This window comes from Mchenga conophoros, linkage group LG7 (assembly GCF_057382185.1).
Source record: "Mchenga conophoros isolate Kocher_MC1m ecotype Shallow Benthic linkage group LG7, M_conophoros_male_GT1.1, whole genome shotgun sequence".
Lineage (NCBI taxonomy): Eukaryota > Metazoa > Chordata > Actinopteri > Cichliformes > Cichlidae > Mchenga > Mchenga conophoros.
The window spans coordinates 43,597,606-43,613,453 of NC_140532.1; the positions used below are offsets into that span (position 1 = coordinate 43,597,606).

General features: G+C 39.4%; 1 protein-coding gene across 2 annotated transcripts in view; it reads right to left on the minus strand.

Annotated features, from left to right (window-relative positions):
• Window positions 1-8,083: 8,083 nt before the first annotated feature.
• Window positions 8,084-15,848, minus strand: part of nt5c2l1 (5'-nucleotidase, cytosolic II, like 1) — a 16,291-nt gene continuing 8,526 nt past the window's right edge. Inside the window, exons 15-19 of one of the 2 annotated variants that reach the window (XM_085279432.1) lie at window positions 15,687-15,747; window positions 13,884-14,060; window positions 13,703-13,793; window positions 13,573-13,611; window positions 8,280-8,783 (exon numbers count right to left, since the gene is read on the minus strand). In XM_085279432.1, the coding sequence (XP_085135558.1) occupies window positions 13,704-13,793; window positions 13,884-14,060; window positions 15,687-15,747 (328 nt within the window). In that variant the 3' untranslated portion in view covers window positions 8,280-8,783; window positions 13,573-13,611; window position 13,703. Of the gene's footprint in view, window positions 13,612-13,702; window positions 13,794-13,883; window positions 14,061-15,686; window positions 15,748-15,848 lie in introns of both variants that reach the window. The other variant, XM_085279431.1, reaches the window with a different exon arrangement.

Genomic DNA, 15,848 nt, shown 5'->3' on the forward strand with positions numbered 1-15,848 from the left:
TTGTCTAGTACTAAGTGTGAAAGCTGCACATGAAATAGAGACAAATGTGGATATAAGCCTCGCTGGTGTGTCTTAAGGAGTGCCAAACACAATTCATATGAAAGGTTTTCCAATAATATCAAAAATATTTGGATGAATTCTGCACAAGAGTTTTAAAAAACAATGCAAAAGTCACGAAAAACAGATTTGATTGGGCTTAACTAATAAAAAACAACAACAAGCCTATATTAATCTACGCAACACTGTCAGTATGTATATTAAACTGAGTATAAAGTCTATATGTATTCATTGTCCATCTTCAGAGCTTCTCTGTTTCAGAGGTTGATTGCACTTCCTCAGTCTGCACGGCACATCTGAGCACACATAGTAATTTCACCTATCATTACAGGAAGACTCATCTAAGCAGTAAACATCTAATGAGGGAAAGCTCATAATAAATTTCAGAGTCAGTAGCAGATGAACTCATCCAGTGCGGGTAATTTAAAAAGTGCTGGTATTCATTGGCAGTGGCCCCTTAACTCATTTTAATGGCATAGAGGTTCCTTCCCCTTCTTCTTCTCCTTCTTCTCCTCTCCTCAAACCAGGCATTCCTGGCTTGTTTAAATAAGGCCTGCCTGCCTGCCTGGGCGGGGGTGGATTCCCCTCTGGCCCTTTGCCCTTTGACCTAATGTGCATTCCGTATGTAAAGTGAGGAATTCCTCTGAAGTTCAGCTAATGGGGTTGAGTTTTTTCATCCTTTGGACTCTGCTCCTGCACTCGTCCGGTGGAAGTGAGGGGGGGGGGGGGGGGGGGGGGGGGAAACAAGCCTGACGTAGCCTTCGCTGTGAGTTATGGACGAGGTTTGTTGTTTGTTGGTGGTAGGAGAGGAATCGATGTCTCCCACCCGCAGGTTTTGAGCTTCAGTAAGTTTCTGCAGTGATCCTCATGACTAATTGATTTAATGGAGGGTGCTGTTGAATGGAGGCATGAAGGTCTGTGGAAGCTGAAGGCTGTTTGGTGCTTCCACTCCCTGCTACCACTACAGCTCAGCTGTTGGGTTAATATGATGACAATAAAATTATTACTGATGCTTTTGAGTTTTTTCCCCGTTATTTATTCCAAGGGGGGCTGGGAGTCTCTGGGTAGAGGGGACAGATTGAGCCCCTTGTGGCAAATTTGTGACACTGAGCTGTATAAATACAAACAGAACATGTGTCAACAAGCAAAATCACAAATTATTAACCTGCGCTGACATGATTCATAGTAGACTGGTGAACAGTTTCTATAATTTTTAGTCGAGCACTGAAAGGCATTTTGTTTATTTTTGATATCCTCTTTACTTCTTCATAAACTCCACTCGTCTTTTTTAAAAACTACCAACTTTACTAACTTTAATAACCCTCACCCTAACTTTTAGAAGACCGCCATAAACCTTTGATCACTGGTTTGTGGTGCATGATAATGTAGTTGTGACCAGCTATAAGAACATTTTTTGTAAGGTTTGTAGGTCTCAGTATCCAATTTTGTCTTTTTGATTCCTGAAGCTGAGTCGTTAATGTAAATTATTACATTAACGACGTTATCATGATCTCTATCAGAGAAAAAAATGATGGTTCTGCCTTCAGTCAAATTTCTATTCACCAACTTTATTTATTGTGTGCTTTGTCTATTTTTTAACAAACGAATTACACGTAAAACAAAAGTATAGTGAAGGCGAGGGAGTCTCTGACCGTAAGAGTACGAAAGGTGCAATTAAACCTTTGAGCGACTTAATACATGTGCATGCGCAATGTTTATTCACTATTTCCTTCCACTAAATATCAAAGTTATTGCCATTACATGGCTATATGGAGAACATTTTTGAGGTGAACTGAAGAGCAAAACGAAAAGTATTGTGATTACACTTACTAAAGATATAGTTCAAATGTTATATATGATATGGAAATGTATTAAAAATGTGAGCTTTCTTTAAACACAAAGGTAGGTTCCAGACAAATGTACACACTGCTGTAGATTCTGACTTTACTTATGAGACATATAACTGGCTATTAAAGGCTTTTAAAACTCCAGTAATGGAAAAGCTACATATTTATCACAGATACAGGGCACATGAAAATCTTTCATATTAAATTGTGTATTAAAGCTGCTGCCTACAGCTATTTCCCAAAACATATAACTAATTAGAAAAATCATGTTTAGAACAAAAACATATTTTTGAACAGCCATGAGGTGTCAAGGTGGTAAAACAAAATTCCAGGAATGCTTCTGAGCTCCTTAAAGCTCTTAAAACACAAAATCAGGGTTAAAGATAAAGAAGAGGGGAAAATGTGCCGCCTTGTGACTTATTCTTTCACGTGTCCTGCCCTGTGAACTTTTGGGTCATCAGATAACGAGCCATCAACATTTGTGATTACATTTCTCAGGTAAAACCGCGGCACAGAGCTGAAGTGATGAAGTGTAAGTGAAGATGGATCGTGGGCTCCTTTGCTGTTGTGCTTTAGGAGCCATGTGTACTGTTGGAGAAGCTGTAAAGGCTGTGCCACCCACACAGCTGGAATGTCATGTATGCAGTCCATAGAGTCTGTTTCAAGAAAGAGGAGAGAGGGGGGAGGTGAGGTGGGGAAACCTCTTTTAGGAAGGGAGCCGGTGCTCGAGGTGGGGTCTTCTACTACTACGTCTTCCACTACTAGCACTAATACTACTGCTGCTACTTCATAAAAAAAGATGAAGCAGAAAACACCTCTCTCCACTGACCAAAACCTTCTCCATTAACCTTTTTCTGTGTGTGGGAAATTATCAATGACGATCCATCACAGTTGTTTGGTCTTCAGCCGACGAGAGGCGAGAGGAAATGTTGAGGGGGAGAGACACGTAAGATGGAGGGATAGGGGGTTGGTAGAGGTTAAAGGGCAGAGGAAGAAAGGAGGTACATTTTCGGAGGATGGGAGGTTGGGAAAAAGAGAGGGAACAATAACTCCCATGTTTAAAAGGCTTTTCTCAACCCCCATGACACCTCACACAGGCAGCAGTTTAAAGTCAGGCCTTTTTTTTTAGCTTTTAGCTGGTAATTTTCTCCCAAGCTCGAGCTCAGAAGAAACATTTTGTGAAAAATGAAACATTTTTTTTATGTTTAAAAATATGTTTTTTGCTTCTGTTATTTGCTTAATGAAAGGAGGATTTGAGTGCACCACATCCTGTGTTTCTATAGGTGTATTCCTTCTTTAATGTCCTCTAGATTAACCAGTTTAATTAAGGTGTAGCTATCTCTGTTTTGGGAAATACTGATCTTCTAAATGTTTTTTAAAGTTAAACCAAAAAAAGAAAAATAATTGAAAAAATCTGATAAAACTGAATTGTTTGATCCTTTTAACTCGTGGTTTATTTATTAAATTATATCAGACGTAATTAGCTCAGAAAACATCAGCCCTAAATGTCAGAAATGTAGATAAAATGTCCTAAAAGGTGTAAAATTAACTTATAGATGTGTCAGGAACTGCAGTATATATGTGCATAAATGAACGGTGACATTATTGGTGTGTTTTCAGTGATAGCTGCTTTATCAGAAACTGTAAACAAATTTGCTTTATTAACAGTTTATAGTTTAAACCTAAAATGTAAAGGTTGAATTGTGGGATCCTCGTAAATGTGAGTCAAACACTGTATTTAAATCAGGAAACACATGTTTGAAATAATCATAAAACATATGTTGTTTTAGTCTTTGTTATTTACAGAATAAATTATTCAGTTCTGTAAATCTCTTAAATTACAGTTATTAAAAAATCCAACTGGATTTCCCTGAACTGAAGAATGCAAATCGTCATATCTGAATTAAACACAGCTGAAAATCAGCCTTTGGTGACCACAAACCTGATTTGAGTTTAGCTGTAAAATGGTTTAAATTGTCCAATCAATAAATGTATTTTATCTCCTTTTGTTTGATGTTATTTTATTTCAAAATATAAATATGTAATTGTGTCACATTTTAAATGAACAAATCTGAAAAGAAAGTATCTCTTTGTACTTTCTAAATTTGATTCCTTTTATTTTACCAAAGGTAAACCAAGTGTGAACAGAGTCTAATGAAGTGTATTCAGTTTTATAATCTTACAAAATATATACATATAAATTCATTTTAACAAATAATCAAGTCGTATCATAGATTAGTCGTTGCTGTGTCTTTGAAACAGTAAAATGTTTTTTTGTAAAAGTAATTATGTCAATCCTGTTAAATACTCATTAATCTTTCCTCAAACATTTTTGAAAATATGCTTATTAATAATAGAAATAATAATAATTCATTTTCACTCCTTGTGAAACCAGATTTTTATTTTAAATCCAGCCTGAAGCAGCAGTGAATCAGCTCATTTCTCCAAATTGTTTTTGAAACTGTCTATTTCCTTTTAATAAATTAATTTCTTTAATGTGAAAAACAGGTCTATTTCATACATCCACCTAATATGGATCCACTCATTTTCATATATTGCATGTCAGTGTTTTTTAAACAGATTTCCAGTGTTCCTGGTGTATTTATCAGATTCATTAAAACGTCTGTCTGTCTGTTTCTATTTGGTTATGAATGAGGACAGAAACAATGTGTGAAAATGGGCTTCAGCAGCAGTGATAAAATCAGAATATATATACCATAATTGGTCTTTATGATCAGTTTCAGAGGTAGTAATAAACGTTGACAGGACTCGGTCCAGCATGCGAACAGTCACAGGAGGGGAAAAAAGCCTCTCTGTGTGGATTCAGATGGGACATCACTGGCCCAAACCTTCACCGGATCCATCATGCCTCGCCTTACATCAAACATATTTTGCCGACTGGCTGCACAATCAGATCCCTTCTGAGTGGGCTAGAGTCGGGTGGGTGTGTGGGGAGTAAAAAGTGGGCCCTCTCCCACTGGATAATGCCATTATTTCAGCTCCTCTGGCCAGGAATGCCAAATTTCACAGCCCGCTACTCCTCTCTGTGCGTCAATCAAAGCTCTGCGAGGGGCCGAGGCGCCCAGTAGGTCCGCCTCCAGCACCGTGTGATCCGATCCAAGCATTGACCCCTCACAAGCTGATCCATACAGGCTAATTATGGATATTCTTTAAAAGAAAAACTGTCTTAGTGGTTTAAAGCCTGTCCAAGTTGAATTTATTATTCTAATTTCTTTTAATAAAGGTTGCATATCGGCGCCCACTATGGACTACATACTACTTCCGCCTTCCTGTCATAATTATATTAAATCGATTATTTTAAATTTTGGGTCACTCCTGATGGTCTGATCCGAGCTATCCAAGCCGTGAGAATAAGCTGGACTTAGTCCACATTTTAACTAATGAGAAGCTTACTGTCCCCTCAGAGACCAATTACACACCAACCATAATCTCCTTTATAAGCGCACAAAAGGTTTGTGCGCCACGCAGTAAACGCAATAATTAGTGATTAAGTATCCAGATAATGTGCGGGGCAGATGATGAGAAATTTGTGAATGGGAAACATTTAATCAGGTATTCGTTGTACGCTGTGACGCTTCCACGCCCGCAGCCAATCCCGTGCGCGCTGAAAATGTCGAACACGCCGAAACCAAACCAATGACGCATCATATAGCAAAGACTAGCGCAAGAAGAGGCCAATCAGCGGGAGGCATGCAAACGAGGAATTTGCTCCGGCAGGCTCTGAATGTCAAGTAGTCAAAGATGGAGTCCGGGTCTGCGAGGCCGTGTGCTTGTGCATGGAAGACTTGCGATTTTTTCTGACTCTCCGAGCTCCGCAGATTTGATCCGTATCCACCCGCAGACTCGCAGGATGACGGCTCGAATCCTCAAACTAGCGGAACGCGAAGTGTGGTTTGTGGAGAGGGCTGCTTTTCTTTGTTTTATGGACAACTTTTTCCCTTTTCTCCCCCCCCCCCCCTTTCTCTCTCTCTCTTTTTTTTTTTTTTTTTTTTGCCCATAACGGATTGTCCCTCCCTGGCTTGATACTATTCATGATTTTGGAGGAGGTGGTTATGGAGGTGGAGAAGGTGGAGGAGGGGGAGGTTGGCCACGATGAGTTGTAGCTGATTTTTATTTATTTATTTTTAAAATCTTTTCTTTTTTGTGTGCGTAAATTGTCAGGAGCTCAGTGCAAACTTGGAAGTTGCAAAGGTCGAGATACGAAGATTTTCCTGTTTCTGTGACCTAAAGGAGCAAAACGGCGATAAGAGTTGAGTGAATCCCGCGCGCTGCGCATCTGGAAGCTCGTTTCAAAACTTGATCAGGACACGATTTAACGCCTTGTGGACAGACACCCCGCGTCCTCCACCTTATCGCGCCGTTATCTTAGTGCGGTGGGTCTCTCCGAGGGGGGTTCGGTGGGTGGGGGGGGACATTTTCACGGTGCTAGCGTGTGCGTACGTTTAGTGCAGCCTATATGCTGTTGTGCAATCTAACAAGTCGTCAGTATGGTTCTGTGGGTTTGTGAGAGCTGGCCGGAGTGGCTCGCACAGCAAAGCCAGCGCTTCTAGATGGCGTATAGGCCGCTCACAGAGATGTATGGCGGATAAAGCTCCCAAGAACAGGTAAAAAAAGGGGGGAAGAAAAAAGGGGTGGGTGGGGGGGAGAGGAACACCTTGAGGTGTATTTATAGGAATCGTCAGATGTCTGAGGAATGAGGAAGCTACGCTGTGTTCTGGACGCTTGCAACGCCTCTTTCCTGTCATGCTATAGATTCTGTACGTTGTGTAACTGCGCACCCATTGTGTAAACTTGCAGGATTTGCTTCACTTTTATTTCCAGGGAGTGCTACAGTTTACTAATTTTTTCCTGTATTGATGCAAACTTTTTTTTCAGTTTGAATATGTTAAATAATTTAGCTCAATTTTTCCCCCACCATGTGTTCGTTTTGCACAAAACTAATATTTATTTATTTTTAAAATGTGTTTTTATAGTTTGGCATTATCAGCCCTGGCTCTTTGAATCCTTTGAGAGAGAGAGAGAGAGAGAGAGAGAGAGAGAGAGAGAGTGTGTGTGTGTGTGTGTGTGTGTGTGTGTGTGTGTGTGTGTGTGTGTGTGTGTGTGTGTGTGTCCCCTCCCCTGTTTCCAACCTCCCATTTCTCCACCAAAATTAGAATGCATGTCATTCACTGGAGAGAATAGTATGGGCCCACATGCTGGGAAATTCCCATTCTCCCAGGGTGAGAGTAACCAATGCTGTTTAATTTGGGAAGTTCATTTAACTCCTCAGCTGAAAAGCTATACTGTTAATCTGTGACATCCTAACTTTTGTTTCCAGGACATGCACGCTTGCAGGGCTGAACTTTTTTTGAGCTAAACCCATGACTTTGTGCAGAAGTAACAATTTGTTTCCGGTTTAATTTAGTTAGTTTGCAAACTAACTTTACTTTTTTTTCCCCCTTTTTTTTTTTTTTTTTTTTTCTGATCCAACTGTGTGTGTGTGTGTGTGTGTGTGTGTGTGTGTGTTTTAATTCATTTGTGTGATTTAAGCGACTGTTTGTTGCAGGGCTGAGAAAACAAGGTGGGTAGTTGAGTCAGTATGTGCAGTGGAGGCTGATTGTGTCCATGTTGTTGTCCACTGCCCTTTTTCTGTTGCACTACTGGACACTGAGATGAGCAGTGCAATATTAAAAGGGCATTGGCTGATGAAACAGACACTCAAACCTCCCTTTACTGCCTTAACTCTTAACCTGCGTGTGGAGAGATTTATTTATTTTTTTTTTTTCCCCCGGGTGTGCTTAAATGTGATGCAACTGTGTCTCCTGCTGCACGGAAACCTGTAGACTTAAGTCCACACTCGACAGACGTTATCAGCCACATAGAAGAAGACAGGTAAATTTGCATTTCAACACCCACCTTCTTGTTTTGTTATAAATAACACCTTTGCTTCTTATTTAAGCGTAATTGGAGTTTGGCTGTGAAGAATGGCTGTAACCCCCCCCCCCCCACCCCCACCCCATGTCCACGTGCTGACACATGCTGAGGTCAGCTGCTTTGACAATGTTGCACTACTGTACCATCCATTCTAGCAGTGCAATAGTATTGTCATAGCATTTGGCCTCAGTTCACACTAAAACCGGTGCTTAAAGGGCTCGCTTCAGACGAGCTTGTGTAGAAGTAAAGCCAGTGTCTGATGGCAGGTAGAGGCAGAAAGCCTCCTAAGCTGTTTACCTAGTACTGTATTTACAGAGCAGAGTTTACACACATTTTCTAGGCTGACATAAGTCCTTGTGACCAGAGTTTTGGGTAATGGTTCACAAATGAGGCACATGAAGTAAAGAAGACACATATGGTACAGTTGGGTTTTTCTTTTTTTAGGAGGGGTCAAGCTTGTGATGGAAATCATCACATATTTCCATCAGGCGCCAAACAAAGTGTGAATTTAACTTAAAAAAAAAACCACACACACAACTGTAGATGGATTTGAAGTAAAAGCGGACACTGCAGTTTATTTATGTTAAAATGATTAAACAATCAAGTTTTTCTCTTCTTATCAGACTTCTACCTTTTTTCTTCATGGTGTTCTGTTGTCAATGAGATGGTGAGCATGGATGTTGGGGTAAAATAAGCAGATGAAAAAGAAAAGGAGGAGGGGTGGGAGGTCAATGTATGTGGGGGGGGGGGTTTCTTTCTTTCTGAGCATCCTCGGTGGTAGCAGGTCGATGGGGGGAGGGGACGTTTGTGAGGAATGTAGGGAGCAAGGCCCTCTCACCCTCTTGCCTTTTGCCTTCCCTTTATTTTCTTTCTTCCTTCTCTTTCCGTGTCGAGATTAGGTGTCACTGCTCCTGTGTGCGTGCGTGTGTGCCTCGTGTTTGAACCCTGAAGTAGGAGAGCAAAGACGTTTGTTTTGATGACTGTCAGCGGACCTTTCTGGGTGGAAATGTTTAACCACAGTCCAGTTGCTGTTACAAGCTGCTGGAGAAGGACTCAAGGTATTATTAAAAACAGACAGGAAGCATATTTTGGGGCACAGATTGCCCCGCTGCAGTAAAAGGTTTCAGGTGAAAAGAAGGTTTGCTGTGACTGTGTAGTAAAGCTGGTTTATAGAATCTCATTAGGTCTCTCCAGAAAGGAACAAGGGAAAAAAAAGACAAAAAAGAAAACGTATGATAGTAATAATACATTTTAAACGGTGACAGAGGTGTTTCAGATGTAAAGGTGGGTCTTTCTGATTGCTCACCAGAGGGAAAACAAAAGCAGGCTTCAGTCACTTGACTGTGTGAAATTCTTCCTGAGTAAAGAACGTGACTTGTTTAGGCTTGCTTGCAATGCTTGCTGGGAAATCCTGGAATGTGTGGAATGGGGGACGGTGGTGCTTCTGCAGCTATCTGACTGCATAGAGCAGCAAGTATCCTGCAGTGAAACCCAACATGTCAGCAGTGCTTTTTGAGCAGCTTAAAACCTCAATCAGAGAATGCACGGTTAAACTCCAGGCAAGAGAAGCTAATTAAATGATTACATGAACTCAATTACAGAGCAAACGCTGTGCTTGTTTTGTTTGTCATTTATTTTTGGAGCTACTGCTCACGAGTTAATGTGTTTGATTTAGTTTTTGGTAATGTACATTTTTGAAAAGGGGGAAAAAAAACAAGTTAAATTATGTGATGCATTTATATAATTGATCTTAAACCAAGTAAATGTGTATTTCTTTTAAATAATTTATTTAACAGGTTTGTGAAACCTTTCTCATTAATCTGCTGTCATGTTCTTCTGTCACCCTCTCTCTAAATAAAGTCAGTTAAATTTACATCTTTGTCAGTTTTTTATTTTTTTTGCAAAATGATGGGTTTAAATGAAACCACACGATTGCACAGCAGATGCAGCATTCTCATAAAAATATAAATTGCCCTTTATACTCCAGTGACAAAGTCTAGAAAGTAGAGGGTGGAAAAAAAACATGAAAATTGTCAGTTTTTGTACCTAAACTTTGAAATCCCTGCAGGCCTTAAACGGACGGTTTAGCAGGGTGCACTTACAGCTTCGACAGTTTTGATGCACAAACAGATTTTCGCTCTGGATCTTGTTGCAAAATTGTGTTGCATTTATTAAAAACATTTATTTATTTATTTATTTTGCAAAACTTACAGAACTCCATTTTTAATTTGAGAGGAAACTAGAAAGTTTAGAAAGATGGCAGAAATCCTGCCTTAAATAATCAACTATTGTGAGTACGTGTGAACCGTATCGGTGTTATTGTGTCGTGGAAAAAATAAAAGTATATATTTGGGTTTAAATTTCACTTGGTGTAGACTATCCAGTCAAGTGGAAGACGGGGAAAACACTCAGAGCTTCACACGCAGTGAGGAAAAATGTTTGTAAATGCAAACAATGACCCAGCAAAGGCATAGGATCAACAAAGTGAAAATCATTAGGTTTGAAATTCATATGGCAAACATTAGGGGGTCAAACTCATCTGACTTCATGGGCCTTATACAGCCCAGTTTGACTGTAAGTGGGCCAGAGCAGTAAAAACCACCAGTAACTTTCAAATTACACCTCCAAGACTTTCCATTTGTTTTAGTGTAAGTAAGCACAATTTATTTTTAAATGTTTATATTCACTGAACCTTCCGTTTGCAAAGTAGATGATGAACAAGAAATAAAATATGATTTTTTTTAGTTTGTTGTGAACAATAGTATCTTATTTGTAGGCTCAGATCTAAAACCACTTTGGCATTCCATACATTTTCACTCTCGTGCAGTGATGCTGCTTTCGCTGCATAACAAAGCAAATAACTGGAATTATTAACGATTTCTTTGGCATTTTCACACTTTGCAAAGCCATTCAGTGTGGTGACATTTTTCCCATTCTAATAAATGCAACAAACAGTTCAGAAAGGCCTCCAACCAAAAGCACATTAGCCACTGTGTTTAAATCAAACAGCAGGTTCTGGATGCTTCGACGGTGTGATGAGCTCTCTGGAGAGCAGACATGCTGTCATCGTTCAGCCGGGGTGCCATGTTAACCCTGACTGATGATAAAATACATCTAAACTGTGGCAGTAATACACATGTTGCATATATTGTAAAATATTTGCATAATTGTTCCCATTATATGCTTTTAGAAATTCATAACCACAGACTCTTTCACCACGTCTGTGCACTTGGATTTTGAGTCACATTCATTTCCCCCCAAAACACAGAACATATACGTGTTTTAATGGATTTCACCAACAGTATTATGGCTACTCGTGTTTCAAGTTCTCCTTTAATATCATGATAAAAATCATTGCTGTGAATTTTGTTTGCCAAAAATAATGCTGGTGTGAAACTTTATTAATGTCACGGCCCTATTTTGGATCCTGATGGCACTCCTCTTCCTCCTCTGTTTAAGCAGTTAGGCTATTAAAGGAGTGATCAGACGCTAAATTATTTTAAAGACAAACAGTTGTGATTTACAGTTCTCCCATCAGAGAGCGGTGTGGTGGCTATTGTGTGATGCGTAGGGTAGATTTGTATGTTAGTCTGATTTTTGGACAAGTCTAAAAAGGAAATTATTGTATTTTTGGCAGGGAACAAGTTTCCTATTTTATATAATCTCTTTTGTATTTCAGCAACTTTCAAAATATTTGAAACAGGAAGCAATGCTTTATTTTCATATTAAAAATGGGAGCTGGTACATTTGAAAAGAAAAGCAAAACTTGTCGTTTCTCTCGGCTCTTTTCTTTGCTGAGAGATAAATGAAGATGCACAGCCTCTCTGCTGATGTGCTGACCGTGCCCATCATTTAACCCTCTTCAAAGATTCATCCCTGCTGCAGAGAGGCAGTTTAATGCCATCCAAAGGACAGGCGCTGTAGTGCAGAGGCAACTAGTGAATTTGACACAGTCACAAAATGCTCGTTATGCTGATGTGATAAATGATTAATGATGAAATGAAAATTTACCACAGCGACAAACTGATCATCAGAGCCTGCTTTAGTTTCACTGAACATCAAATAGCAGCGGACGCCGAGTGTGGGTTATTCTCACAAAATGCATTCATTCAAAAGCAGATTAAACAGAAGCGATCAGCTGATTTGTGCAGGTGAGAAAATACAACAGGGCAAAGCGAACACAATGACTCAAGAAACAGCAACAATAAACACGGGTGACCAACAGACAATGGGCAGGCAGAAATCCAAATAAACCAAAATAGCCCCGATACAAGAAGTGAAATCATCAAGGAAATGTTTATGTGCCTGTTTTGACAAGGAGGAGGAGGAGGGATTGAAAACTGAGCATTGGATTTACCTCTCGTGGCTTATCTGAAAACAATCTGAAGCAAGCAGCGAAAAAACGCAAAAGAGTTCATCTGTGTTAATCTTAAAGCAGCTGAAAGTTTGAAATATTTTTAAAACAATGATGACTTTAGATTAAGTTAGATTCACATTTAATCTCTTCACACACATCATCTTTACTAATGCTCTAAGTAGTTAATAAATAAAATAAAATAACACGATCAGCACATCACTGTGAAGCTGAAGTTTGGCTCCAGAGTGAAGCGTCACTGATGGTAAAGGATTTCACCATTTTCACCATCGTGACACTCTGATAGAAAATTCCTCCACAATCACACATGAGCGCGGAAATCCTACAGTAACAACGGAGAGAAAGTGTGTGTGTGTGCGTGTGTGTTCCTGGGATACAGAAGGAGAACAAATGCTAAATGTCCAGGTGCCCTGTGTCCTGCAGAGCCACACATATTTGTGAGTGTGTTTAGGTGTTTGCTCATGGATTGCGTCACATCTGTTTATGTTGGTGCTCTCCATGATGAATGAATACCCAGATGGAGGCTCCTGATATTAACATCTGCTTCTGCTTTCATGTATTCAAAATAAATGTAACTTATTTAAGTTTAACGATCAAGACGAGCTTCTGCAACAGCTGTGAGATAAATGTTTCTGGTATAAAAGTGATGAGAGCTTTTTGGAAGATTAAATATTTGTTTAAGGAGATAAAACTATTCAATATGTTTGTTGTGGGTATAAAAATAAACTCATTCAACCACACAGGAATCAATCCTCAGGTGGGCTGCAGAGGTGATCAGGCGCCACCCACTGGACAAAAACTTTAATGCAGAAAGTAAAATCTTTAACTACACGTTATTTTTCCTAAAGTATGCTATATTGCTATATTTTTAAGATTTTGCCTCCTAGTTTAAACGATCTGTTGCTGAGCTTTAAAATAATAATACTTGTATTTTTGTGTGAAAAATCACATCTAAAAACTGTGATTGCAACAACTACAAAAAAAATTCTGAATATTATTTATCTCTCTTAGACAAAACTGATTTATATGCTTATTTAGGAGCTTTACTTCATTGAGAACAATAAAAACGGATTTTATGAATGTTTTATTGAACCAATTCAACAGATTATGGAGTAAAGCTCCTTTTTTTGAACATTTAAAAAAAAATAATAAACCATTACATAACCTTTAAAACTAGAAGTAAAAACACTGAGTCTGTTTCTGTTTGAAATCCTAAACTGTCAGCGTGCATGTGGAGCAGTAAGTTAATTTCGTGCTAGTGTGTGCACCTTAGGTTTACAATAAACCCTTCATGTGTGCACGGGTACAAGCAGCCGTCTTCAGTGTGTGAAATGTTAATGACAAGAAGATGCACATTACTCTGTAGCTTCTTCATCCCTGAGTCTGACTCTGCCGTCACTGCAATGGAAGAAACAAATGAACTACTTGTGAACTTTTTAACATGAACAAATGTAGAGAAGAAATACAGTTTATCATAAAGATCTGTTACCTCAGTTTTTGTTTGTGAGAGGATAGCTGTTGAGAGTAAGTGGCGATGACACAAAGTCTGGAGATGCCTCAGAAACAACCTCGTGGGGCATCTGAGAGAGAAAAAAAAAGACTCTCAGGATAAATGATGAAAGAGACAAACATCTCCTTTCTGTGATGTTTGACCAAAGAGGAGGGCTGACCAGGACTGGAGGAGCCATGAAGAGGTAATTGACGGGGTAATGCATCAGATTCAGGCAGGAGGAAGAGTACAGATCTGCATAGCGCATGAGCTGGCTGGCGAACAGCGTCTGCCTGGAGCCGCTGCGCAGGAGGCTGCCCATCTGGCCATATGACATGTCCATCCTGTAGGTCAGCAACTGCAAGTATAAAATAAACAATGCAGTGGCTTAATGGCACACATCACATCGAACATTTTAAATGTTGATGAGTGAAAATATACCAATCTGACTTCCTGCTTAGTCCAATTTAATTCTAAGAAAGTTTACTTTTTTGGGAATAGACTTCTTATAGACAGAGGGAGTCAAAAGTCATAATCTACCTCTGACGTGTTGTTTTAAGGAGATTCGTGTTACGCTCAGGAGCGTGCAGAGGTTTCCCTGCAGTCTTGGAGACCACAGATATTATCTGTTACTCGGTCATTAGTGTTACTGTCCTTCTACAGTTTTCATAGCAGAGTGCAGTTGCTGTTGTGTTGGAAATCATGTTGCACCATGAGTGTCCATGGATGGTAAATTTCCACAGAGGAAATGTGTCAGTGTACAGTTCAAGTCTCTGGCATGAGAGACACATTCCAGGAGCATGTTCATTCTTGCTCATTCAGGGATGATTTCTTGTTCAAAAACAGCTTCATTTTAACCATAAACTTTTTTGTACTGTTTTCTTTTATTCTGTCCTTTTAGCAGTAGACTGTATATGAAAGCTAGACACAACCTCAGGGTCTGAAAACTAAAGCATATTTTGAGGTGCCTTAAACCTGTATTTTTTCCAAAGGCCAGCAGGGGGCATCACCACCAGCTGGCTACAAGTCAGAATGTATAAAAGTCTATTGTAACATGACTCCCTGTTCACTTGATTTATGACCTCAGCAAACACTTTTATTGTTAACACTCATGGTGATAAGTTTTAAGTCATACTGAAAAGTTGATTATGGTCTGGTTTATGGAAAGATTGGGTATCCTTCAGTATGACACACGAATGAGTTACATCCTCAGGTTTTTTTGTAGCCAAACTCACCTTTTGCTCCTCGCTACCACTTTTGAACAGCCTTTGGTGGACTCTGTTCCATCTTTTTCATACAGTCTATGGTACTGGGCGTGTCAGTGTAATCGGGGATTGTAAACAGACTCCGAACAGTTTCCATAAAATACAAATCAGCACATGATTTCAACATCGAAGGCAATTTTATGTCTTCCGTACTGTTAACATGCCAACACCTGTATTTACTATTAAAAAATACACTTATTCTGTGAACCTTAACACTATGGGTGACTTGTGCCAACTAGTGCTGCAACTCGGTGACTGTGGAAAGTTACTCAATACTTTAAAAAGTGTAGTTTTAACCATATGTAGAGCGAAGGAATAGAAACACTGTCAAAGTGGTGAAGTGAACTGTAATGGTGCTGAACGACAGTTATGCTGCACAGACACATTTGGGTTTTCTTCTGCTACAATAGTGAAGCATTGCTATCGTAGTGGTAAATTTTAGAAGTGCATTTATGCATTTAAAATGACATAAAACGTATTCCAGGTATATCTCAGGACATATGAGACATATTTATTTCATGGTGGTGATAATTTAGCTCCCATGCAGGACTTTGAGCTTTCAACATACAGAGAATGAGGCAGAATTTGAATCCAAAAAAGCATTTCTAATACCAGCTGAAGGTACAGTGTAGGTTGTACGAATGCATTGAACTTTACGCGCATCCACAACTAAGGTGTGGAAATGTTTAAAATACTGTGTTGTGGTGTGCAGAGCTCACCTTCATTCTCATATGAATGGAACCGATGTCACGATATTCTTGACTGGTGGTGTCTGGGTGCCTTCAAAAGACACATATAGAAAAATGAACACGTGCTATGTCACTTTATCTAACTGTGTCACATGTAGGAAATGAAAAATCAAATGCAAGTCTTATCAGCAT